Source organism: Phacochoerus africanus, chromosome 14 (assembly GCF_016906955.1).
Source record: "Phacochoerus africanus isolate WHEZ1 chromosome 14, ROS_Pafr_v1, whole genome shotgun sequence".
NCBI lineage: Eukaryota > Metazoa > Chordata > Mammalia > Artiodactyla > Suidae > Phacochoerus > Phacochoerus africanus.
In genome coordinates this window covers 54,659,005-54,685,517 of record NC_062557.1, presented here as the reverse complement: position 1 = coordinate 54,685,517, position 26,513 = coordinate 54,659,005, and the positions used below count along the sequence as shown (strand labels likewise).

At 43.0% G+C, this 26,513-nt stretch overlaps 1 protein-coding gene across 1 annotated transcript; it reads left to right on the top strand.

Annotated features, from left to right (window-relative positions):
* The first annotated feature begins 671 nt into the window (after nucleotides 1-671).
* Nucleotides 672-26,382, top strand: LOC125114102 (myosin-1). The gene is made up of 40 exons (XM_047757184.1): nucleotides 672-703; nucleotides 953-983; nucleotides 2,442-2,681; nucleotides 2,774-2,917; nucleotides 3,033-3,189; nucleotides 4,561-4,588; nucleotides 5,336-5,450; nucleotides 5,554-5,646; nucleotides 5,781-5,844; nucleotides 6,513-6,611; nucleotides 6,704-6,807; nucleotides 6,950-7,088; nucleotides 7,283-7,401; nucleotides 7,491-7,640; nucleotides 8,952-9,122; nucleotides 9,777-10,086; nucleotides 10,174-10,244; nucleotides 11,346-11,433; nucleotides 11,518-11,635; nucleotides 12,185-12,308; nucleotides 12,395-12,531; nucleotides 12,623-12,878; nucleotides 15,391-15,633; nucleotides 15,726-15,902; nucleotides 15,985-16,130; nucleotides 16,385-16,475; nucleotides 16,565-16,954; nucleotides 17,535-17,661; nucleotides 19,404-19,522; nucleotides 19,685-19,881; nucleotides 20,936-21,119; nucleotides 21,401-21,566; nucleotides 21,657-21,781; nucleotides 22,161-22,469; nucleotides 22,557-22,760; nucleotides 23,211-23,336; nucleotides 23,427-23,597; nucleotides 23,865-23,969; nucleotides 24,089-24,184; nucleotides 26,120-26,382. The coding sequence occupies exons 3-40, from the start codon at nucleotides 2,478-2,480 to the stop codon at nucleotides 26,270-26,272; spliced, it is 5,820 nt and encodes a 1,939-aa protein (XP_047613140.1). The 5' UTR covers nucleotides 672-703; nucleotides 953-983; nucleotides 2,442-2,477; the 3' UTR covers nucleotides 26,273-26,382.
* Nucleotides 26,383-26,513: the final 131 nt, after the last annotated feature.

The window sequence follows — 26,513 nt, the reverse complement described above, 5'->3', positions numbered from 1 at the left end:
TTCCTATGTTTGAGTTAGAGGTAAAGGGATTTCACAAGCAATTGGCAATAAAAAAAAAAGGCAAAAGAAGCAAGACAACCCAGCTTGGTGAAGACAATGGATGATTTGACCATGAATTGAATCAGAGGCGACCGATTGAAGGAAAACAAAAGCATCAGTCTGTCTTTGGCTGCTCTTCATGAAGTAGGTTTTAAAATTAAGTTTCAAAGCATCATCGAAAAAGTATAATAAACTGGAAAAAAAATCTGAAACAATCTTTTTCTGAGTCTCCGGTAAGGAGCAAACACTTTCCTCCTCCCTAATATACTATATGCAATTGTGCAGGCAGCTGAAAGACTTTACACAGGCGACTCAGTGAAATACAAGAGCAGCAGGCAACAAAGTCCAGGGAATCCAAATCATAGCTGTCTTTGAAACAACACCTTACATTATTCCAAAGGCAGTCACTTTCAGGTTGCCAACAACTCAAATTATTTATAGGAGACTGATTTATACACTTAACCCAATGGGAGAGGAAATACTTCTAATTATATCCAAACATCTTTAATATGAGGGGAATTATACTTGGAGACATTCATTGCCAAAAACAAGTTTGGCCAAATATGATTTAAGAAAGAGGAGGCGGCGACGTGTTTTCCATATTTGACCCTATAAAAGTACCCTTGGAATGAGTGTGACTTGTCTTTCCTCATAAAGCTTCAAGGTAAGTGTGTATGAGGACAGGGCTCTGTCTAAAGGGCCATCAGGGATGCCTGGCTGCCCGACACATGCCACACATCCTGGCTCCTACTGCCCTGGCAGCCCTGCCAGCCAAGCACCAACTTACTCTGCAGCAATTTTAATTAGATGTTTAGGGTCCTAGTCATTTCTTGCTTCTCAGTTCAGACTCATTCATGCTATTATTGGGAATTGTTAGAATTTAATCAGAAGAAATTTGCTCTTTTTCTTACAGTTCTGCCCCACTTCAAGGTTGCATCTCAAAGGTAAGATAATGGTTTCTTTTTCTCATGGCTTGCAGGGTGCAAGAAATCTTCTGCAGTGGTTTGAAGAGTGGTCAGGGAGTTATAAATTAAAAGTATTTCAATTTCATGGCTGTTTATGCTTTCCTTGAAAAACTATGAGGGGAGCTTTAGACACTGGTTTTCATTCATTTATACATTTTGCAATACTTGAAATGTTTTCTGAGAATCTTTAGAAGTTTTTAGATACAATTTTTCCTATTTAGAGCATTGCAGATTTTTTAAATTGAATTATAACACGCAATACATTTCAGTGTTATTATTCATTTATAGAGAAAATGTAAATTTCCTAGACTACAGCTTTTACTCAAAACTATATATAATATAAAAAATCTTAAGATACTGTCTAAATGGGTGAATGGAATGGATTGAGCTGAAACCTGCATGTTGCTCCATACTCTGTAAAATGGACTTTTAAAAAAATATGGTATGAAAACTGACTCAGCATTTTTAGAAAGACAAAGGATTTTAACTGTGCTACTAAATCACTGTAGTTTGAATAGACAAATATTGCAACTACACGAGTGCTTTGAGTTTTCCTGGAAAAGACATCTTTATTATTATAAAACAGGTGACATATGATCACTATTGAAGGATTAATGAATGTTCAAGTGGCAAGGGCTGGATCTTGAAAAGAAAGTTTCAATTTTTATGAGTGTTGTTAATAAAGGAAGAAAACATAAATAACAACATTTTATAGAAGTCACTGAGAAATACTAAAGACAGGTGAAGAAGCTGAGTGTCAACATTATGATAGGAACAAGAGAAATTGATACATGACAGAATATTTTTAACGAAACAGTGCAAAACAAAGCTCCTCACGTTCCTGCTTTCCTTTATTAGGTAGTTTTTTTAAAATCCCAAATCTATAATGAAAAGGTCTTCACCATGTACTAAATAGTTCCTATAATTTTAGCAACATATTTCTATTGATATTTTACTTTACAAAGCTGGCTTTGGTCCTTCCCCATACCCCTGACATGTGTTCTAAGATGCATGAAGGATGCTGCAGAAGGAAAATACTCTGCCCAAGTGGTGCTTATAATTCAAATGGAAGATAAAAACTATGAGTAAAAGTGTTGGAGAAGCATCTTAGCATTGTTTCTGTATAAGCTGATCGATCATAGAGGACTTCTAAAGATGAATACAAAAAATGAAACAGAGAAAGGAGCTATAATATGATACAGTATATGAGCCAGAAACAACAGACTCTTTTGAAACACAAGAATGAGTATCTGTCAGCACTGGCACAGAATACAGAGGGTGACATTTCACCTGCAGTCAAGCCAGGGAAGTGGTCATACCCAGCAAGATGCTAGCACTCAGCTGGTCAGGGAAGAAAGAAGGTCTTGCTTTTTTTTTAACAAGAATCTAATGGTCCAGTTTCTGAATTTCTCTATCTTTTCTTTCTCTGCTGGGCAGGGTCTTTGACTGGGCTGCCATCAATAACCCGCAGCCATGAGTTCCGACCAGGAAATGGCTATTTTTGGGGAGGCTGCCCCTTACCTCCGAAAGTCTGAAAAGGAGCGCATTGAGGCCCAGAATAGGCCCTTTGATGCCAAGACATCAGTCTTTGTGGCGGAGCCCAAGGAATCCTTTGTCAAAGGGACTGTCCAGAGCAGAGAAGGAGGGAAAGTGACAGTGAAGACGGAAGCAGGGGCGGTGAGTAGAGCCCCAGAAGCCGATCACATGCTACTGAGTGTTTCTGTCTGGCCACTCGATTGACATCAATGCTTATCTTTCCTGTTTCCCAGACTTTGACAGTGAAAGAAGACCAAGTCTTCCCCATGAACCCTCCCAAATTTGACAAGATCGAGGACATGGCCATGATGACCCACCTGCACGAGCCCGCTGTGCTGTACAACCTCAAAGAGCGTTACTCAGCCTGGATGATCTACGTGAGTTCATCCCCGTGGCCTTCCGCTCATGCGGGTCGTTCATATTTTGAAAAACAGAACGTTACTGAGATCCCCAGCAAATAATTCTATGCCCTTTTGTTTCTTTATGGTACAGACCTACTCGGGCCTCTTCTGTGTCACCGTCAACCCCTACAAGTGGCTGCCGGTGTACAACGCAGAGGTGGTGACGGCCTACAGAGGCAAAAAGCGCCAGGAGGCCCCGCCCCACATCTTCTCCATCTCCGACAACGCCTATCAGTTCATGCTGACTGGTGAGTGGCCCAACCATGGTTCATACAAATTATTTTGCCACCTATAATCCCAAAACGTTAACGCTAAAACAATCCTCAGGAGTCATCAAATCCCACCACCTGGTTGCACAGAAGAGGTGACTTAAAGCACAGAGGGGAAGACACTGGTAATGGGGACAAAGACTCAGTTCTCTTGATTCCAGATCCACAACCTGACCAGGCCACGCTACTGTTCCATCCCTCTTACGTTTGACTGATTATAGTCTCCTGGCTTGGAATACATGATTTATTTTAAATATTTAAGTAACAAAAGATTGAGTAACTGCTGAGTAGTATTGTCTAATAGAAATGAAAAATGTGTACTCAATCCATTTTTTTACCTAAGTTGCTTGGTGATTATGGACAGATACAGATACTTTTAGAATGTATTGTTATCTCATTAAAGTCATCAGAACCGATTTAAGAAATGATATTGTTGGAGTTCCCGTCGTGGTGCAGTGGTTAACGAATCCGACTAGGAACCATGAGGTTGCGGGTTCGGTCCCTGCCCTTGCTCAGTGGGTTAACGATCCGGCGTTGCCGTGAGCTGTGGTGTAGGTCGCAGACGCGGCTCGGATCCTGCGTTGCTGTGGCTCTGGCGTAGGCTGGCAGCTACAGCTCCAATTCGACCCCTAGCCTGGGAACTTCCATATCCCGCGGGAGCGGCCCAAGAAATGGCAAAAAGACAAAAAAAAAAAGTAAATTAAAAAAAAAAAGAAATGATATTGTCTCCTTGAACGAAGATAATATTTGGGGCTACGTTATATAAACAGCAGTACTTACTGTTCCCCTTTAAAAGGACTTCATTCTGATTGAGGTACCCTCTCTCGCCTGATCTTTCTTTGTCCCAATGGTATACTTTTGGGAGGCTGATGAGAGTTGGGGTTGGAGTGTGTGATCTTGAGATAGAGGACGCTGTGTGTGATGAATTGATCCATTTAGAAACTAAATCTCAATCTTGGCTTGATTAAGACTATTTAAACCTATGAAACAGAGTCCAAACCCTTAGCATATTATGCATCTTTCTGTTACATGCATTCAGCAGCAGACAGGAGGCCACTGAAGTCTGCGAATGACAACCAGGGATGTGGTTCTGGCAAGGACTGCTTTTTTCTTTAAACTAGAAGGACACACTTCTGGTGGAGCTTAAGGAGCTTAAAATATGACAGCATTTTAATGTTTCTCTTCCCCAACTTAAGGGACTTATGAATAACACTACATGTAACTTTACAATTATATATTGAAAAACTCCACTGAACTCCATTTATACTCAATGCCCACAGTGTTTCCTGTATAAAAAGTTTTGTTTCGGCGGCTGGTATGTATGTTGATGGTCTGCTGTTTTTCTTCTAGATCGGGAGAATCAGTCTATCTTAATCACGTATGTATTACTTCTCTGAAACTGATTCCTATTTTATTCTCACTGGGAAAATGACAAACTAAAAGATGAAATTAGCTCATGTTCCCATATTAAAACAATGGCTATGACAGCCTAAAAACAGAAATTATAGGGTTTAAATTGCATCTTGAGGATAAAACACAGAATACATGACTTGCTAGTTCAATCCTAAAAGTTCTAGGAAGGTAGAGAGGTAAAACACCAGGTACCACAGAGCCAGAATCCAGTACTGAGCAGGGAGCAGACACACCTTCTGAAATTTGGGCAGTCTGGGCCGTGTTACCAGTGGTTCATTCCCAAGGCCTATCCGAGGAACGCCTGTTCCTTTAAAGACCTAACGTGGGAATGACTTTAGTCTAAGGAAGCTGAAGAACACATGTCTTATTTCAGAGGCTCTTTACTAACTACACACAAATTACTAAAAATTTACACCATAGTGGCTGAGGAGCTGCTTCTTGGACTCCTCAAACCCTGGCTTCAGCACCTAGAAGAGAGGCTGGTATATTTTAAGCACTCAAGAAATATGTGCTACATGATTACTTAATGAACGCTTCAGCTTACTGCAAAACAACAGTAATAGCATGAGCTAAATGTAGGCCGCAGAGAAAGTTCTAGGACACTCTGACAAAGACACATAAAGAACAGACATATTAGACGGTAAATGCAGATGGAGGAAGTCACTCGTCACAGAGCTAAATTCCTCACGCATATTTCATCACTGTTTCACAGCGGAGAATCCGGGGCAGGAAAGACTGTGAACACGAAGCGTGTCATCCAGTACTTTGCAACAATCGCCGTCACTGGGGAGAAGAAGAAGGAGGAACCTACTTCTGGCAAAATGCAGGTGAGTCAGGTTGCCGGGATCAGGAGCCCAGCTCGGCCTGGGCTCTCCGGGGAGAAACTCCTGGAGCCCCACAGGTGAGCACTGCTCTCGCCTTTCTCGGCAGGGGACTCTGGAAGATCAGATCATCAGTGCCAACCCCCTGCTCGAGGCCTTTGGCAACGCCAAGACCGTGAGGAATGACAACTCCTCTCGCTTTGTAAGTCTCCTGCACACAGAAGGGTCTTCGCGGCCCTCGGGTGCCAGAGAAGCCTGTCTGAGTTATTATCTCAGTCTCTTCTCCCTCGTGCGCTTCCAGTCGGGTCTCTGACATCACTGTTTCTCACGTGCAAGGGTAAATTCATCAGGATCCACTTCGGTACCACTGGGAAGCTGGCTTCTGCTGACATCGAAACATGTGAGTAACAGGACTGCCTCCACAGAATCCAAGAATGACAAATGATGGTGGGGAGGAACATTCTACAGCTCCCGCTGAGCCTGGGCCCTGTGGAACCCCGTCTGCTGCCAAACACGCCTGCGGTTAATGCCAGGCTCAACCACGGCCCAGCGTGTGCCATCTCCACTTCAGCATGAGCTAACTGTTCTGCAGAAACTGTCAGGAGTTGCTGGCCTTGCCTCAAGTATGCCAGCCTCAGAAAACAATTTCAAGAGTTTCTAAGAAAAATCTAAGGCGAGGGGTAGTCAAGCTCCCTAAGGGTTGAGGGTCTATCATTTCTCCCCAGTGTGAGCCTTGATAAACGTGGCTCTTAGTGACCCCTCTCTTACAAAGTAAACAAGAGACCCTGCCTGGGGAGGAACAGGCTATCAAGAACCAGGTATATGCCAGTGTCAAGGATATGCTGTACGGTGTGAAAAAGCCTTGAGCCCCGCAGCTGCAGTTTCCCTCCAGAGGTGGTAAGAGCAACCCCAGTGGTCTCCGCAGAGACACACTAGGACTACCTCATGGGATCACTCACCTGGAATCGCAAGGGGCCAAAGAGATTTAGCTCATGACCCCCAACTGCCAAAATCACTCCAGGAACTTTATAACCTTTCTCCCCAATCATTGTCCGCTTGCCCTGGCAGATCTTCTAGAGAAGTCTAGAGTCACTTTCCAGCTAAAGGCAGAAAGGAGCTACCACATTTTTTATCAGATCATGTCTAACAAGAAGCCAGAGCTCATTGGTAAGAAGGAGTTTCAATGTGTAAGCTAGAAGCTAATTGTTTTATTAGCACCTTCTGACGTAAAACACATACCCTGAACTCTGTGTCCCCAGAAATGCTCCTGATCACCACCAACCCATATGACTACGCCTTCGTCAGTCAAGGGGAGATCACTGTCCCCAGCATTGATGACCAAGAGGAGCTGATAGCCACAGATGTAAGTGTTTTAAGCACAGTTCGCTGGGTATGGAAATGACCATGACGAACCGCTGTCGGTGCCATTAAGGACATAGGATAAATTCTCCTCAACAAGTTAGCATCGGCTGCCCTAACCTCTGTCCTCTCATCTCTCCTGGTAGAGTGCCATTGAAATCCTGGGCTTCACTTCTGACGAAAGGGTGTCCATCTACAAGCTCACAGGGGCGGTAATGCACTATGGAAACATGAAATTCAAGCAAAAGCAACGCGAGGAGCAAGCAGAGCCAGATGGCACAGAAGGTACCAAACGAACCTCCAAGGCGGTTAAATGAGAGACTATGTAAGCCATTCCAAACTCAGGGCTCCTCTACAGCTGAGCGTCTGACGGGCAAATGCAAATTTAACCCACACAGTCATGATTCACTCCTTCCTCTGGGCCCAGGAGTGGGGGGCCACAGCAGGTCACACTGGATACCTGAATTGTGTCTCCGCAGTTGCTGACAAGGCTGCCTACCTCCAGGGTCTGAACTCTGCTGACCTGCTCAAAGCCCTCTGCTACCCCAGAGTCAAGGTCGGCAATGAGTTTGTCACCAAAGGCCAGACTGTCCAGCAGGCAAGTACATGGCTCTACAAATCACAGACACCTCAGGGTTTCAGTACCTGTCTGTGATAACAGCAACAATTACTATTCTATCTATGAAGGTGTACAATGCGGTGGGTGCTCTGGCCAAAGCCGTCTACGATAAGATGTTCCTGTGGATGGTCACCCGCATCAACCAGCAGCTGGACACCAAGCAGCCCAGGCAGTACTTCATCGGCGTCTTGGACATCGCCGGCTTTGAGATCTTTGACGTGAGTTAGCAGACACGGCAGGAGGAAAGCTTACAAATCCCACTGCCGCCTTCAGTGCTAGAAAGGGTCTATGGAAGGTAACCAAATTGACACCTGAAAGAAGATCCAAAGACCATGGCAGGGCATCAACTCTGGCATGAGACACATCTGGCCTCAGACTCCACCTGCCAATTCCTACCTGTGACCTTGGATAATGGACATAGCATCTGACCCACCATGGAGCAAATTCCACTATGACCCGGATGGAAAGCTCCTAGCCCTCCAGATAACACACACTCACTTCTGAGAGCTTCCTGCCACTACAAGGTTTCTGAATTTCAAGACCGAGGAACAGTCCCCAAGCACATAGTCAGCACCCAGGACATGACAGAGAAGGGGGTGAGGGCAGCAGTGGCAACAAAAGGCAGTGGAGAAGGCCAGGACCACTTCAAAGAAAGGGTTTGAGGTTCCTATCTGCCCTGCCACGTCCAGGGGCTGAGGATGCAAATGGCATTGGAAAGACACTCAAATTCAACACCTCCCATGCAGCTTAGGAAGGAGGTTCCCGAGGGCCTCTCCCTGACCGCAGTGGCTCAGGTGTGTCTGACCCAAAGGTCCCAGTTCTACACCTCCGTCTGTGAGTGCACTGATGGACACTGGATGAGATCTTCTCAGTGTAGGGACAAGAGCACTTCCACAAAGTCCCAAGCCCACACACAACACAAGGAATACTCTTGCACCCAAGCAGCCACAGGAAGAGTCAACCACACCCTTTCAAATAAGAGAGCTAAGCACAGTGCACACTTGCGACTTCTCTGAGAGTTTTTAAACAACAATTTAACTGACATGTAACTCACACAGGACAGTGCATCTAGTTTCATACGGAGTTCGACCGGTTTGGGTGTATCCCAGACATGTGCAACTCTCACGACAACAGACTTGAGAACATTGTCTTCATTCCCCCCACAAGAAAAGCCTCCCCGGGAAGCAGTCAGGCCCCATTTCCTGCTCGCCCCAGCCCCTGGAAACCACGCATCTGCTCTCTGTCTTCGCTCTGAGCTGCCTCTTCTGGACAGGTCCTAGAAATGGAATCATACAGCACCCAGGCCTTTGAACCTGGCTCCTTTCACTCAGCCGAATGTTTGCAAGGTTCACCCCTGCTATAGAACCTCTCTGGCTTCCGTGTACGGTGACAGCGCTCTCGGTCAAGAGGGTTCCCAGTTGTGTTTATATGCAGGTGGCAGTTAGGCTCACCGAGCAAGAAAAGCCCCTTTCTAACAGAAGCTGTCATCACAAGACCAATGTTTTTGTGTGTCCTTTCTGCTTATTCAGTTCAACAGCCTGGAGCAGCTGTGCATCAACTTCACCAACGAGAAACTGCAACAGTTTTTCAACCACCACATGTTCGTGCTGGAGCAGGAGGAGTACAAGAAGGAAGGCATCGAGTGGGAGTTCATCGACTTCGGGATGGACCTGGCCGCCTGCATCGAGCTCATCGAGAAGGTTCGTTCCCTTTTTCAGGCCACAGATCATACTTCTCACCAGCATTTCAAAGAAAATCGCAAAACCGGCTAGATACTATAGCAATATCAAATAAAACAGAAAAAAATACCTTGTATAAAAATCAGGAAAAGTCCATGTTTTGCCAACGCTGAGGTAGGCATTCTGGGAAAAGGAGATCGAATCTTTATTCGAGAGACCCAAATTCTCCATTTCTCCACATTCTGCAACGCAAGCCTTACACAAAAACCATCCTTCCTAAGAAAAGAGTCGTGAGGAGAGCATGTTTTACTTCTTAGTTCTTGGTCAGCCTTGGATTCAGTACTGCTGCTATGTCAAACCAGGATTTCTAGCACTTTAGAGCAGGCTCTCAGATGTGCCCGAGACTCACCACACGTCCTCAGTACAACTGCACATTTCCCTAATCTCACTCCTAGAAATGCTTTCGGTAAGTGTGGGGTGTTAAGGCCAACACCAGACCTGGGTCCTGATGGGACTTGACACATACCTGTACTGTAACAACTTCTGACCGAAGAAATGAGTTTCCACTAAGTCTAGAGAAGTAAAGGACGCACTCACTTCAGTAGGACCATAATGTTACCCGTTGTTTCTCAAGGAGGACAACATTCGACTGACGTGTTTCCTTCATGCTTCCAGCCCATGGGCATCTTCTCCATCCTGGAGGAGGAGTGCATGTTCCCCAAGGCCACAGACACCTCCTTCAAGAACAAGCTCTATGAACAGCATCTTGGAAAGTCCAACAACTTCCAGAAGCCCAAGCCTGCCAAAGGCAAGCCCGAGGCCCACTTCTCCCTGATCCACTATGCGGGCACCGTGGACTACAACATTACTGGCTGGTTGGACAAGAACAAGGACCCCCTGAATGAGACGGTGGTCGGGCTGTACCAGAAGTCTTCCGTGAAAACTCTGGCTTTCCTCTTCACTGGAGCAGGAGGTGCTGATGCAGGTAATTCTCAATAGTTTTTTTCTATTCTATGGATAAAAGCCAGGTAGAGAAAACCTGCATTATAATTGTGATTTCTCTTCCTCACAGAGGCTGGAGGTGGAAAGAAAGGTGGCAAGAAGAAGGGTTCTTCTTTCCAGACTGTGTCTGCCCTTTTCAGGGTACAAACCTCATTCTCTCTCTCTTAAAACATTCAGGAAGTTAATTTCTTGTCCCTTTGTTGTGTGGGGAAAGGGGCGTAATCATACAGAGTCTAGAGCCATACGGACTCGAGGAACTGGGTCAGTATGTAGTGACAGAACACAGTCCCTTGGGAAAGTGTGGGGTAGCTTGGAAGAGCCAGCTCCATGTGTCAGGAAACACAGGTGTCAGGAGGTCAAGATCGGCAAGAGATGATAAAATTCAATACTGGGGCTGGGAAATAAGGTCATTTGATATTTAAAAGGTTCTTTGGGGAGAAAATTAAGAAAAACATGAGATTTCCTTGAGCCTTTAGGAGAATCCAAATGAGGTAGCTGCTTAGGTGTATAATGGCATGCAACTGAAATGAGTAGATTTTGAAGGCTGAGGATAGAAAAACAGTGGTAGGATTTGGAGGCTAATCTAATCTAAAAGAAGAAAATAAGAAACCTGATATGATATGAATAGCTCTTTAAGGAAAATTGAGTTATCTTTTACAATCTAGTCTGTAATAACTGAAGGTCTAGTTATTCTGAAAAATCAGGATTTCCATTGGGTGGAAAACTTCCCACCTTTGGTAATATGGCTGTCTGTTTTCTGCCAATTTCTACAACGGGCATTAAAAGGCCCCTTTCTAAGAAACCAGCAGGAGGGCACAGCTCTGTAATTATAAAGAATAAGCATGTGATGGAAAAGCAGATACAACTGAAAGTTGGGTAAAGAAGGAAATGGGACATCTGGAGGAAGACTGAATTTATCTGTAAATCAGACCACATGTCTAGGCAAAAGATTACGGGTGGAGTATTTCCATATGTTAAAATGTCATGAATTTACAACATATGCTAGGAAATTCAACAGCAGTGGACACCATGTCAGCAGCTAGTTTATAATGAACAAAAATAGGTAGCAGAAGGAAAGGACATGTTGGGAATGTGGAAATTTCAGAGATAGCCCTTCGTAAATTCAATCTGGGTACCGTTTGTTAGAATTGAACCACTATCATGGATCATGACAAGTATGTCTATAAATATGAATGTAGAAAAACAGTGCATTTTTAACCAAATATTCACATGGCTCCACAGGAGAATCTGAACAAGCTGATGACCAACCTGAGGAGCACCCACCCTCACTTTGTGCGCTGCATCATCCCCAATGAGACCAAAACTCCTGGTGAGACACTGCTGATCTCCACACAAGACGCCAGTGTGACTTCTCATTAGACTAGTATATGGAAAACATGTCTTTGTTCTTCAGGGGCCATGGAGCACGAACTCGTCCTGCACCAGCTGAGGTGTAACGGCGTGCTGGAGGGCATCCGCATCTGCAGGAAGGGCTTCCCAAGCAGAATCCTTTATGCAGACTTCAAACAGAGGTCAGACTTCCTCACTGGGAATTATTTTAAGAAGTTCCTCTTGGAGTTCCCATCGTGGCTCAGTGGTTAATGAATCTGACTAGGAACCATGAGGTTGCAGGTTCGATCCCTGCCCTTGCTCAGTGGGTTAGGGATCCAGTGTTGCCGTGAGCTGTGGTATAGGTTGCAGATGCAGCTTGGATCCCCATGTTGCTGTGGCTCTGGCATAGGCCGGCAGCTACAGCTCCGAATAGACCCCTAGTCTGGTAACCTCCATATGCCATGGGAGTGGCCCAAGAAATGGCAAAAAGACAAAAAAAAAAGAAAAAAAAAGAAAGTTCCTCTTATTTTTCAATGAAACAATCCTAGCATTTATAACTTCTATTAAAATTGCGAAGAAGAGAAATTTAACAGACTCTGTATTGATATACTAAATGTTTGAACATGCAGAGAATAAAGAGATAGAAAAGATTGCTTGTTCATGTTTGTTAGACTACCCACCTGTATAAGGCGGGCAGATTTCTTATTAGTGACAACACCTATATCATTCACTTGTTTTGGCTTGAACAGATACAAGGTATTAAACGCAAGTGCCATCCCTGAAGGACAATTCATCGACAGCAAGAAGGCTTCTGAGAAGCTCCTCGGGTCCATTGACATTGACCACACCCAGTACAAGTTTGGTCACACCAAGGTAAGTCTCCAAGCCCCGCCTGACACTGTGCCTGCCCCTTTGAAGTGTATGGCAAGTTCCTCATCGGCAGCTCTGCCCACACACAGGTCTTTTTCAAAGCTGGTCTCCTGGGGCTCCTAGAGGAGATGCGAGATGACAAGCTGGCCCAGCTGATTACCCGAACGCAGGCCAGGTGCCGAGGGTTCTTGGCAAGAGTGGAGTACCAGAAGATGGTGGAGAGAAGGTATTAAATGGGGTATTATACCCTGTCAGCTTAGGCCTTTGATTCTGCTTCCTGTTATACCTGACTTTGAACATCTCTGTTCCTATCACAGAGAGTCCATCTTCTGCATCCAGTACAATGTCCGTGCTTTCATGAATGTGAAGCACTGGCCTTGGATGAAGCTGTATTTCAAGATCAAGCCCCTCCTCAAGAGCGCAGAGACAGAGAAGGAGATGGCCAACATGAAGGAAGAATTTGAGAAAACCAAAGAAAGCCTTGCAAAGGCAGAGGCCAAAAGAAAAGAACTGGAAGAAAAGATGGTTGCTCTGATGCAAGAGAAAAACGACCTGCAGCTGCAGGTTCAAGCTGTGAGTATCAGAACCCACTGCTTGTGATCCAATACTAACATTTCAATTCAGCAGTTGCTAGGGGACAGTCTAGATTCCACCCTACTAAGGGACTAATTATCAATCTTTCCTAGCTCACAACTCCTCAGAATGCCCCATAAAATTTTATACACAATATTACTAAAAAGCTCTATGGTAGGATTCCCTGTTGTTGAGAATCCTATCAAAGAGAAGGGAAGAATTTAAGCCGTTTTTCCTTCCCCTCCATTGTTTTTCCTAGCAGAGTATGGGCAGGAAATAAAATAATCTCTGCTCCCTGAGAGTCTTCCTACTGAAAACGTAAATAAGAACAAGTGAAAGAAGGACAATATTGACAGTGAAGAGGGAAGAGACTTTGCGATAAAAATCTGTCAACTTGAAACCAATACTCTGAATTGTTATATCGATAGCCCTCTGGCGATTTCCCTCTCAACTATCTCTTTAGAAACTCTCTAGTACCTAAATAGGGTCACTGCAAAGATAATGGCGATTCTTTCTACAAAGAGTATCAATTGGGCAAAACATAAGAGAGAGTGTTGATGTTTTTGCTTTGCCACCCCAAGCTATATCCAGAGGCTTGGGAAGAAATATTTGATCAACACCACCACCTAACCCATTTTTATACCCCAAATGACAAAAGAATTTTACCGGCCACCGTGGAAATCAACAACAGAACAGAAACTTTGAAAGTTGCTCTCTATTTCTCTGAATTCAGAAAGGAATCTACATTGGTTCCACTGGGTGCACAGGTTTTAGACACAGACTTAGAAAAGCTAAAGAAAGATGAATTGTAAATACCTAGGTTGGCACTAGGACTGTCCTTGTAGTTTACATAGACCAAGGTTGTCTAAATTGAGGAAGGGCTCATCACACCTTCAAGAACTGAGGATAAGTCACTTGTGATGGAACATGATGGAAAACAGTGTGAGAAGAAGAATATATATATATATATATATATGTATATATCTCTCACTGGGTCACTTTGCTGTACAGTAGAAATCTACAGAACACTGTAAATCAGCTATAATGGAAAAAAGAAATAAACGGAAATTTTAAAATATAAAAAAATTTAAAAATAAAATAAACTCGCTTCAAAAAGCAAAAAAAAAGAATTACGGATAACTTTACAGGGTACTTAAGCTTGATCCAAGCACACTCCTCTCCTCTCTGCATCCTCTTTTCAACATTATTCTGTCAGCTACCCATCTCATAAATATTTCATGTAGTTCCAAGCATGAGGGATACACCTTCGAGCAAGAGACAGAGTCCCTGCTGTATTCCAACTTCGATTTCTTCTCCTGAGAAACACACTTGCTACTTCTCTTGCACCACCTTTTGAAATGCTCCATTCCCCTAGTTCTTCCACGTGCTCCCTTTAATCCCCGGCTACGCTGTCACTGTAGCACATCTTCCCTTTAAGTCACTTTCTGATATTACCCCTCCCTCTGAGCAACATGCTAAAGACCCAGACATTTTCTTTGTTTTTCATATACTAAGCTTTTCTCAAAAATAATAATAGATAAAGAAAATTAACTGGAATTATATACCAACACATGAAACATAGGCTATCACGTAAGGGAGTTAAAAAAAATTTTCTTTGACCTTAGGGTTCCTGGTGGGGTCTCAAAAGTAAAAAGACAGACTGACAGGAGAAAAATATACAAACTGGATTTAATTTTTACATACGCATGGGAGTCTTCGCAAGAGAATGAAGACCTAAAGAACTGACCTAACCGCGAAGCTTTTATAACTTAGATGAAGAAATGAAGACTAGGTGAAGAATGGACAAGACAAAGGGGTGGACTAGGGGAAGTAAATGGTGAAGAAGTAACTTGGAATGTAGTTTAACAAGTTTTGTTTATACAGCCTTCTCCTCAGCCCTAAATTCTCCACTTCCTGTGAAAAGAATGTTTTCTTTCCTCCCAGTACAGGGAGGGCACCTTCCACAGGGGAGTTTTATAACCTGTTTCAGGGAAGAAGGGCGAGGGGAGTAAGTCAGAGTAGGCTTCCTGTTTCCATTGTTTTATCAAACTCCTTTAACTTAAGATATTCATTATGCCAAGGTGCCATATTTGGGGACAGTATATCCTGAGTGACATCATCAAGTATGATTGAATCATAATTACATCAGGAATTATGACTTAAATTCCTTTTTTTTCCTTTATTTTCTTGTCTTTTTTCTTTTCTTTCTTTTTTGTTTTGTTTTGGCCATGCCCATGGCTTGCATAAGTCCCTAGATCAGGAACTGAACCTAAGCAACAGCAGTGAAAGTACCAAATCCTATCCACTAGACCACCAGGGAACTCCTAAATTCCTTTTTAAAAAATCTCTAGCCCCATAAGTGCTCAATATATATTTCCTAAGTGATGGAAAGCTAATAAAAATTAACTTAAGGCTCTAAAGCACAAATTTACTTATTTGGACTCAAAATCTCAATAGAATCTGAAAATGTCCACAGAACAAAAACTAAAAGTGTCTATTGGCCCTTCTCAAGGAAGCAGATAGCTTGGCTGATGCAGAGGAAAGATGTGACCAGCTGATCAAAACCAAAATCCAGCTGGAGGCCAAAATCAAGGAGGTGACTGAGAGAGCTGAGGACGAGGAAGAGATCAATGCCGAGCTGACGGCCAAGAAGAGGAAACTGGAGGATGAGTGCTCAGAACTGAAGAAAGACATCGATGACCTTGAGCTGACACTGGCCAAGGTTGAAAAGGAGAAGCATGCCACAGAGAACAAGGTAGGAACCATATTTCTACATAGCATATAGAGAATCTGCCATCTAATTAAACTGCTTTAGAATAGAGATAATCTTCGCCTTGACCTTTCTAGGTGAAAAACCTCACGGAAGAGATGGCAGGCCTGGACGAAACCATCGCAAAGCTGACCAAGGAGAAGAAGGCCCTCCAGGAGGCCCACCAGCAGACCCTGGATGACCTGCAGGCAGAAGAGGACAAAGTCAACACCCTGACCAAAGCTAAAACCAAGCTAGAGCAGCAAGTGGATGACGTAAGTCTAGGATTATCAAGGAAATTATTTTCTTCAAAAGGAAGCTAAGCATCCCTTTTGACTCAGCATTATTTCTATTTAGCTTGAAGGGTCCTTGGAGCAAGAAAAGAAACTTCGCATGGACTTAGAGAGAGCCAAGAGGAAACTGGAAGGTGACCTCAAGTTGGCACAAGAATCCACAATGGATATAGAAAATGACAAACAGCAACTTGATGAGAAACTCAAAAAGTAAGGATGATAGAATTCCACTGTAACATGCTTATTGTCTGGATCTCAAACATATCACTTCACGGCACATGGAAAAAAAAACAAAGAGTGACATCTCTGACTTCCGTGCTTAATGACAATGGCACATCATTGACATATAAAACATGCGCTCTGCATGGCCTCCCCCATCAGCCGTATACAGACGTTCAATTACACACAGAAATGCAGACTGGTAAGAGGATGGACTGTGAGCCAGTGTGTTGCTCTCCTAACAGGAAGGAGTTTGAAATGAGCAATCTGCAAAGCAAGATTGAAGATGAACAGGCCCTTGCAATGCAGCTGCAGAAGAAGATCAAGGAGTTACAGGTAAGGACAGGACTTCCATCAGTCTCATTCAACATGACCATATTACTAACACAAGGAAGCTACTAAGTGTGGGTTTTCCCCACTGCCAGGCCCGCATTGAGGAGCTGGAGGAGGAGATTGAGGCAGAGCGGGCCTCCAGGGCCAAAGCAGAGAAGCAGCGCTCCGACCTCTCCCGGGAACTGGAGGAGATCAGCGAGAGGCTGGAAGAAGCCGGAGGGGCGACGTCAGCCCAGATTGAGATGAACAAGAAGCGCGAGGCCGAGTTCCAGAAGATGCGCCGGGACCTGGAGGAGGCCACCCTGCAGCACGAGGCCACGGCAGCCACGCTGAGGAAAAAGCATGCGGACAGCGTGGCCGAGCTGGGGGAGCAGATCGACAACCTGCAGAGGGTCAAGCAGAAGCTGGAGAAGGAGAAGAGTGAGATGAAGATGGAGATTGATGACCTTGCTAGCAACATGGAGACCGTCTCCAAAGCCAAGGTATAGTCATGATTTAAGCCTTAAAGAGATTTCTGTAGGGTAAGTGTGAGTGAGCCTTTCAAGGATCATTAGTTACTGGCAGGATGAGACTATGGCAGGGCAAGGTGGGAGGCTGGTGGGAGGGAGGGGCAACTCTGGTATGATGGGCAAAGGGCTCCATCTTTACATGAGAAGAGATGAACTGAAAGAAGGTGCATCCTAAAAAGTTAAGTCCTTTCAAATAAAAAACACAATTCAATGACATATTTTGAAATTTTTCATTTTTTCTCTTATGCACAAATACATAATTTGCTTCTCAAAATAATCTCATGAGCTGAATTATCAAGATCACAGTTTTCATATGACAGATAAGCCCACTGAGTTAATGCTGGAATTCACAAAGTGATTCCATGGCAGTGTGTTTAGACTATACATCTTATCACTCTATCACAATCTAAGGCCTCAGTTGTGTTTGTTTGTAAATAACGTTTACTCTCAAAATAAATGAGTACTGCAGCTCCTGTTGAATGCCTGGATTACTGAAAATTTCTGTGGTCCAAAATACTTGCTTGAGATACCATCTACCCTTTTTTGAATGCAGGGAAACCTGGAAAAGATGTGCCGCACTCTAGAAGATCAACTGAGTGAACTTAAGTCGAAGGAGGAAGAGCAGCAGCGGCTGATCAATGACCTGACGGCTCAGAGAGCACGCCTGCAGACAGAATCAGGTGGGCCATTTACCACTGCTGACCTTGAATGACAAATTCACCTTAGATGCTCAATTTGCCGAAAAACTCTGCCCTGAGATCCTTGAGCTCACATATGACCTCCCTGGGAGGTGCCCATTCATGCAAACACATTATTGACTGGCCTGGACTACGTTCTGTCTGTCTGTCTTTTTGGTTTGGGGTTTGTTTTCCCTTAAATAAATAAATCCAGGCTCTTTTGTTTGTTAATGTATTCAAGCAGATTTGACTCTAAGCTGAAAGTGATCAAATAAAAATCCTCACAGTATTTATTTTCACTTTTCAAAATGCTTCCACAAGTTACTCATCACTTTTTTACCTTCATTAGGTCTGTGTAACGTTATCCTCATTTAAAGATGACAGATTTTGGTAGTGAATGACATGACCTGTCCAAGAATGTGTGGTCTAGTCTTTTTCGTGACGTCTTGCCAATGGCTGGGAGCATCACAGATAAGTAGTAGGGAGGTACTCAGGGTTAGGGTTAGTCCACAGTCCAGCCAGGAGCATTCATGTGAGGTTCAGAGAATCTTGATTATCCAAACTGGAGCATCTCTGCATTCACTCCTCCCCCCATCAACTTGACCAACTTCCTGCCACAGTCCTGCCTCCCCAAAGGAGCAGATCAAAGTGTGGGAGAGCCATTTTACTCTTTAAAAATTCATCCTAATGTTGTTCTTTCTAGAACAAAGCTCAAGTAAGGCTTTTATTACTATTATACAGGTGGTAAGTACATTTTAGGAAAAAGAAAATCTGTATTCTCAAAGAATCAAAATGCTCATTGTAGTTTCTTTTCCTCAACACATGTTTATTCCTAGTAATTTACTATATGGAAAAAAAGAGAAGTTTGTGATTCTTAGTAAATGTTAAAGAGATAATAAGGCTTCCAGTAAACCAGTTCAAAAAATAGTGCTGAAAGAGTTTTCTCTCTTTTTAACATAATACAAGTGACCTATGAAAAACAGGAGTTTGAACAGTGTGGGTGAACTTTCATGTGGATTTTTTTCAGTCAATATGTACTACAGTATTGGATGATCCACAGTAGGTCGAATCCATGGATGTGGACAAAGAGGGCCCACTGTAAAGTTATACGTGGATTTCTGACTGCACAAAGGGGTCAGAACCCGTAAACTACTGGTTTGTTTGAGGGTCAACTGCAGAGCATATTTTCTGAATTATGGTGCTTAAAGAATGAGGAGCAAATTTAAATGCCACTTACTTCAGGGATTGATTGGTTATCCATAAACCAATTCATTCTTGGAATGGAAGGACATTTGATTGTTTCTTAATATAAAACTCCTCCCAGGATTTTCTTTCAAATATCACTTCTACTTACAGAGAGGAAGTCTCCTATTTTCTACAGAATAAATTGTTTCAATAAATTTTCAGTGGCAGGTAAACTAGTACAACACTGGTGCCTTTTAGACAAAAATCACTAGAATGTTTTTTTGATTTACACTTCTTTTCACAAACTTCTTCATAATCTGTTATGATCAAATAATTTTAACCATCTCCTAAAGTCTTTTATGTTGTTCGTACGCACATAATCTGCCTCAAAGTCTTCCCTACCCCTCATTTTCCCCAGGTTGAAGCAGATGGTGGTGGTTTGCTGGAATTCACGCTCTCCTTCGTCTTTCACACCCAGCTCCCTTAGTCTACTCTAGTTTGTAATTTAGAGCTTTAATTTACAAAATAAGGTTAAGTTTTCTGCTTCTTGGTCTTTATAGGTGAATATTCACGCCAGCTAGATGAAAAGGACACGTTAGTTTCTCAGCTCTCAAGGGGCAAGCAAGCATTCACACAACAGATCGAGGAACTGAAAAGGCAGCTTGAAGAGGAGATCAAGGTTAGCCCTATTTACCGCTATTGCTGTTCTTGTCATTTTCCCTGCATCTGAGGCTGTTTTCTGCTTTCTTCTATAGATTTTCTTCTGGTGGCCTACTGGAGCTGAGGGACTAAACATCACTTTAAAGATATAAAATTAAGAGACCAATCTCTATGTTCTCAGGCCAAGAGTGCCCTGGCCCATGCTGTGCAGTCCTCCCGCCACGACTGCGACCTGCTGCGGGAACAGTATGAGGAGGAGCAGGAAGCCAAGGCCGAGCTGCAGAGGGCAATGTCCAAGGCCAACAGCGAGGTTGCCCAGTGGAGGACCAAATACGAGACGGATGCCATACAGCGCACCGAGGAGCTGGAGGAGGCCAAGTATGTTCTAGACTTAGTCAAAATGAAAATGTCTCTGTTAACAATCAAAGTGCACCTGCTATAAGTACTACATGGGCAAATGTCCACTGCTCCCCAACAAACACAAACCTAGAGAAAAATCATGCATGACGTAAACCTAAGCAAGAAAACAAATACTCTAGGTTTTCTAGGGAAAGAAATTAAGTTAGAGGATAAAAGGAAAAAGAACATAAGGCAAGAGGGAGCTGAATGATTATTCTTAAAAGAGGGAACTTTTGATATCATCTTATTCATGTGAGTATAGATAGAATAAGAGTCATTTACACTCTCCTGTGCTTCTCCTTCTTAGCCTCTAATGGAAACACTGATCCAAGGTGATAGGTATATAAGAGAAAAATAATCAGACTTTAAGGCACAGCTCTTCCTTTTGAGATATAAAAATATGGCTATTTGTAGAGTGAAAAAGAAATACATTATTAAAAACTAAAAAGTAGAAATTAAATTCTAATAAGAAATACAACCTATATATAAAGAAAATCATAAATTAATCTACATAGAAAACATATATATGTGTGTGTGTGTGTGTGTATAAAAACCATTTATATAACAAAGTCTAAATATTCAATGCGATCAAAAGTTCCAAGACTGAACTTATGAGGGAGAATCTAATTCATCACCAAGTTTAAGGAGAGGAGTTCCCATTGTGGGCACTGGAAACAAATCCAGTGAGGTGGTGGGTTCGATCCCTGGCCTCACTCAGTGGGTTAAGGATCCGGTGTTGCTATGAGCTGTGGTGTAGGTCACAGACGTGGCTCAGATCTGGCGTTGCTGTGGCTGTGGCATAGGCTGGCAGCAACAGTTCCAATTAGACCTCTAGCCTGGGAACCTCACATGCCTCAAGTGCAGCCCTAAAAAGACAGGAAGACAAAAAAAAAGAAAGAAAAAGAAAGTTTAAGGAGAGATCTAGTCATTTATTCTGTGAATAACAGAGAGCCATATAGTTAGGATTATAAAGTTTGGGTGAATCCCTTAAAAGATTCTGAGTGACCATTCACTTCTACTGCCCTTCTTTCAGGAAGAAACTGGCCCAGCGTCTGCAGGATGCTGAAGAACATGTAGAAGCTGTGAATGCCAAGTGCGCCTCCCTTGAGAAGACCAAGCAGCGGCTCCAGAATGAGGTCGAGGACCTCATGATTGACGTGGAGAGATCCAATGCTGCCTGCGCGGCTCTCGACAAAAAGCAGAGGAACTTCGATAAGGTAATTTCTGCACACGTTTCTGCCCCAGCATTCAACACGTGATGAAAGGTAGTCTGCTACCTTCCGTGTGCCTTATTCAAACCACACGAGGGCTGTTCTCAGCCACTCCTGCTCCATGAGTAAGTGGGAAGAGGGAGGGAGCACCCATGGTTCCTAATACTTCTGATTCATAATTATTTTTCAGTCCCAGTTCATTGCAACTCTGAAAGTTGTGAGAACAGATGGTTTTCATTCCATCAAACCTTCTCCACCAAATTTCTTACTCATTCTTTGGCGCACAGATCCTAGCAGAGTGGAAACAAAAGTACGAAGAAACTCATGCTGAACTTGAAGCCTCCCAGAAGGAGTCCCGCTCCCTTAGCACAGAGCTGTTCAAGGTGAAGAATGCTTATGAGGAGTCCTTAGACCAACTAGAAACCCTGAAGCGTGAAAATAAGAATTTGCAACGTGAGTAAATTTTACCTTTTCTTCGAAAGAAAGATTTAAAAGGAAGTTTTCCCTCAATGAATAAATTTTTAAATCTTTGTTCACCAACAGAGGAGATTTCTGACCTCACGGAGCAGATTGCAGAAGGAGGGAAACGTATCCACGAACTGGAGAAAATAAAGAAACAAGTGGAACAAGAAAAGTCTGAGATTCAGGCTGCTTTAGAGGAAGCAGAGGTATACATTTTATTGTATACTCTAAAACAATTTCAAGAGGAATTAAGATCCAATGCATGTAAGAACTGGTGAATCAAGAGAAAAGACAAATAGCATCTGTGTCCTAAATGTGAGGATGGAAAATTGACCATGCAAACAACATAACTGTACATTAGGAACTGCGGGAAAACAAAGACGAATAAGTTAAGGGCCCTGCCCTCAAGGGAATAGCTAACTCGGGAGATAGAATTATACAAAACCAATGGTAAAACATTACAGAAATTTCCATAACAATGGAATAAAGATGTGCTATGGTAGCACAAAGGTAGGAACTAATTCCTGTTTCTAGAATACTACCTACTTCCATCCCCTGCTAATGTCACCCTTTGCTGTCATTAAGGCATCTCTTGAACACGAAGAAGGAAAGATTCTGCGCATCCAGCTGGAGTTGAACCAAGTCAAGTCGGAGGTGGACAGGAAAATCGCTGAGAAGGATGAGGAAATCGACCAGCTGAAGAGGAACCACGTCAGAGTCGTGGAGTCCATGCAGAGCATGCTGGATGCTGAGATCCGGAGCAGAAACGACGCCATCAGGCTCAAGAAGAAGATGGAGGGAGACCTCAATGAAATGGAAATCCAGCTGAACCACGCCAACCGCATGGCTGCCGAGGCCCTGAGGAACTACAGGAACACCCAAGGCATCCTCAAGGTACACGGGCTCGGGAGGTGGTCCCAGGGATGCTGGGGTGACTGTGGCCCTGAGAACAAGGCGTCTCAATGACCGTTCATCCCACAGGACACCCAGATCCACCTGGATGACGCTCTCAGGGGCCAAGAGGACCTGAAGGAGCAGCTGGCCATGGTGGAGCGCAGAGCCAACCTGCTGCAGGCTGAGATTGAGGAGCTGCGGGCCACGCTGGAGCAGACAGAGAGGAGTAGGAAAGTCGCAGAACAGGAGCTCCTGGATGCCAGTGAGCGTGTCCAGCTCCTGCACACCCAGGTGAGTGAGTATAACAGAAGAGTAAAAACTACAGTGGACTGAAGGTGAAATTCTTGCTCAAATTTTAGTACTAGCTAAAAATTAATTCATAGTGTCTTATGGGGGTTAAAGTTTACAACGTTTACTAATTTTTTTATGATTTTTATTTTTTCCATTAGAGCTGGTTTACAGTGTTCTGTCAATTTTCTACTGTACAGCAAGGTGACCCAGTCACACATACATATATACATTCTTTTTTTCACATTATCATGCTCTATCATAATGACTAAATACAGTTCCCAGTGCTATACAGCAGCAACGTTTACTATTTTTGGATTAACAATATTTGTTTATCTAAACTGTGATAGAGTTGATGAATTAGTTAACTTAGTTTGGGAATTCACTAGAACAATGGACATCCCTATTTTGTTCTCATGTACTTAATATTTCTAAATTTTATATTTTAACCAGAATACCAGCCTGATCAACACCAAGAAGAAGCTGGAGACAGACATCTCCCAAATCCAGGGAGAGATGGAGGACATTATCCAGGAAGCCCGCAACGCAGAAGAAAAGGCCAAGAAGGCCATCACTGATGTGAGCAGAGGGCCATGCAGGGGTGGTCAAGCTACAGTCCCAATGGGCTACTTCAGCTCCCTCAACTGATTTCATTTTACTGCTACTTAGGCGGCCATGATGGCTGAGGAGCTGAAGAAGGAGCAGGACACCAGCGCCCACCTGGAGCGGATGAAGAAGAACCTGGAGCAGACGGTGAAGGACCTGCAGCACCGCCTGGACGAGGCGGAGCAGCTGGCCCTGAAGGGCGGGAAGAAGCAGATCCAGAAGCTGGAGGCCAGGGTGGGTCTTCTGATCATCATAGTCCCATCTCATTCCAATCCAATGCACGATTTTGAATGTCTAGCACCGCTAGACGATGCGGGGCATACAAAGATGACCAAGAGATATACCTTGCCACCCAAGAGCTTATAAGGGGAATGATTAGACCAGGGCATCAAGGACTACATATAAAGCAGAGTGCAAGCATTAGGGGTAACTTGATGAAGTAAAAATGCATCGAGTAAATGGATCATAGTGGATGTCTATAAAATGCCCACTTTCTTGCAGGTACGTGAACTTGAAGGAGAAGTTGAAAGTGAACAGAAGCGCAATGTTGAAACCGTCAAGGGTCTACGCAAACACGAGAGAAGAGTAAAGGAACTCACTTACCAAGTAAGTAAAATATCCCATCTCGGTTTTCCCCCTAATCTACAAGTAATCAAAAACCAAATATACAACAAAATGTGATGGTATCTGTACTTTCAAGAAACTTACTCTTTAAAATATTTCAGACTGAGGAAGACCGCAAGAACATTCTCAGGCTCCAGGATCTGGTGGATAAACTGCAAGCAAAGGTGAAATCTTACAAGAGACAAGCTGAGGAAGCGGTGAGTTTAAAACTCCTTGGGGTTACTGGGCTGTCTCTTCAGGTGTGTCCAAGCCAAGTCAGTTACAGTGGTGAAAGAAGGGTAAAATAAGGAAGGATCAAAGGAAAATGATTCAATGAAGATCTGAAGAATGAGAAGAAACCAACAACTTGAAAAGCCGGGGGAGAGTGTTTTAGGGAAGAGGAAAAGCAAATGCAAAGCTTTTGAGTAGAAAGGAGTCTGGTCAGAGAGGCAGAAAGAACAAGAGACAATAGTAGAAATGGAGCTGGAGATCTGGGAAGGGTCAACGTGTCTTCTAGGTCATGGTAAAAAGTCTGGCTTTTATTCGAAGTACAGTGGAAGCCTGGGAAACCGTAAGAGGGTTTATGCTGGGTTGGTCATGCCCTGATATATATTTAAAAAGAGTATTCTGGCTATTATGTGGAGAATGGATTGTCAGATAACACAGTTAAGTATAGGGAGACATTTTAGGAGGATTTTCAGGTGGTCTGGTGGCTTGTGGAGCAGAGAGAAGTGGAGAGATTCAAGATATATTTTGGAGGTAGAAACTGAAAGATATGCTAATAGGTTGTGCTTGGGAGGTGAGAGAAAGGAGAACAAGGGCAATTCATCAGGTTTATGGTTTGAGTCACCAGGTGGATGGCATGATAACTTACAAAAATGGGAAACTAAGGGACGAACATATTTGAGTCCAAGAAGGAAACAGGAATTCTGTTTTGGAAATATTGTTTGAAATGCCATTATATACACAAGTGAAGGTGTCCAGTATGCAGTTAACTATTAAGTCTCAGAAGGTCTCAGTTATGTTCAAACCACTAGATCCTCAGCACTCCACCTCACCTCCTTTCTCCAGCCTGTGATTTATTTGAAATAGCAATCCAATGATATCCATTTCCTAAGTATGGAAGGGTGGATATATGTACCTACATATCACAAATTAGTTCCTTTGTTCACTTAAGGTTTTGATTTTTTCCCCTGACCTCTAAGATATGAGAGAGAAAGAGACTTAACTTTTCTCTGGCTCCTATTTTCTTCATCTTTAAGAGGAAGATATGGTTTTTTTTCCCCCAAGCTCTATTGTTTAATGACTCAACGTTTTCTAAATGCTCTAAATTTGAATGCTATATTTTGGATGGTTCTTAATGAGCCTTTTTAAAAAGAATGGTTACTAGAGACTAAATTGGAACTGGCCTTTTCAAATTTACTGCTGTATATTCACACATAATCAGGGACCAGTCAGACTATTTTATATTGTTTAATTTTTTTCTTTTCTTTTCTTTTCTTTTTTTTTTTTTTTTTAGGGCTGTACCAACAGCATATGGAAGTTCCCACGCAAGGGGTCAAATCTGAGCTATAGCTGCAGCTATACACCATAGCTCATGGCAGTGCCAGATCCCCGACCCACTGAGTGAAGCCAGGGATCAAACCTGCATCCTCATGAATACTAGTTGGATTCATTTCCGTTGTGACAAAACAAGAACTCCTATCTTGTTTAATTTCTAAACTGCATTAATTGGCAATAATTTATACTCCAGTGACAATTTATATTCAAAAGTATTAGTTTGGTATAATATATATTGTATCCCTGCATTTTAAGAGGGCTAGTTCCATTCTCAGGATTCCAGGAAGGAAAAAAAGAGGCTGGAAAGCCGGCATATTTAATAGTAGCTCTCATAAATTTGGATGTTATAAAAGGAGAACTTTTAGAACAACCTGAAGACAAATGTGACCTGTGCTACCAGGAGCAAGGAGCATAAGAGGAGTTTTTGTGTGTGTGTGTTTTTTTTTAAAATCAAAAGCATTTTTCTAGGCTTTTTAAAAGGCTTACTAGAGTGAACCATTTTTAAGTAAAAGGAAATTCAAGACCCACTGACCTAAGAAACAAGAAATTCTGAAATTTTTTCCCCTCATAAATGCATTTCCATTTATTTTCAGGAGGAACAATCCAACGTCAACCTCTCCAAGTTCCGCAAGCTTCAGCACGAGCTGGAGGAGGCCGAGGAACGGGCTGACATTGCCGAGTCCCAGGTCAATAAGCTGCGGGTGAAGAGCCGGGAGGTTCACACAAAAATCATAAGTGAAGAATAATTCATCCAAATGCTCAAAAGTGACCAAAGAAATGCACAAAATGTGAAAATCTTTGTCACTCTGTTTTGTACTTAATGATTTTTGCAGATAAAAAATTTACCTGCAAAGAATTTGTGAGTCTCTATTTTTCACTGTGTCGATTTATCTTTTTAAGCATCAAGAAAGAAAGAAAGAAAAGATAGATTCTATTTATATCTTCTGGAGAAGCAAGATTCCCTTTGGTATGTTACTCACCTCCACC

What these genes read in the sequence shown, in the direction of transcription:
- LOC125114102 (XM_047757184.1), top strand. Translation starts at nt 2,478, where the DNA reads ATGAGTTCCGACCAGGAAATGGCTATTTTTGGGGAGGCTGCCCCTTAC. An exon ending in AGGAGCTGATAGCCACAGAT is followed by an intron (nt 6,808 to 6,949) that starts GTAAGTGTTTTA and finishes CTCTCCTGGTAG; the next exon opens with AGTGCCATTGAAATCCTGGG. An exon ending in CCAAGAAGGCCATCACTGAT is followed by an intron (nt 23,337 to 23,426) that starts GTGAGCAGAGGG and finishes ACTGCTACTTAG; the next exon opens with GCGGCCATGATGGCTGAGGA.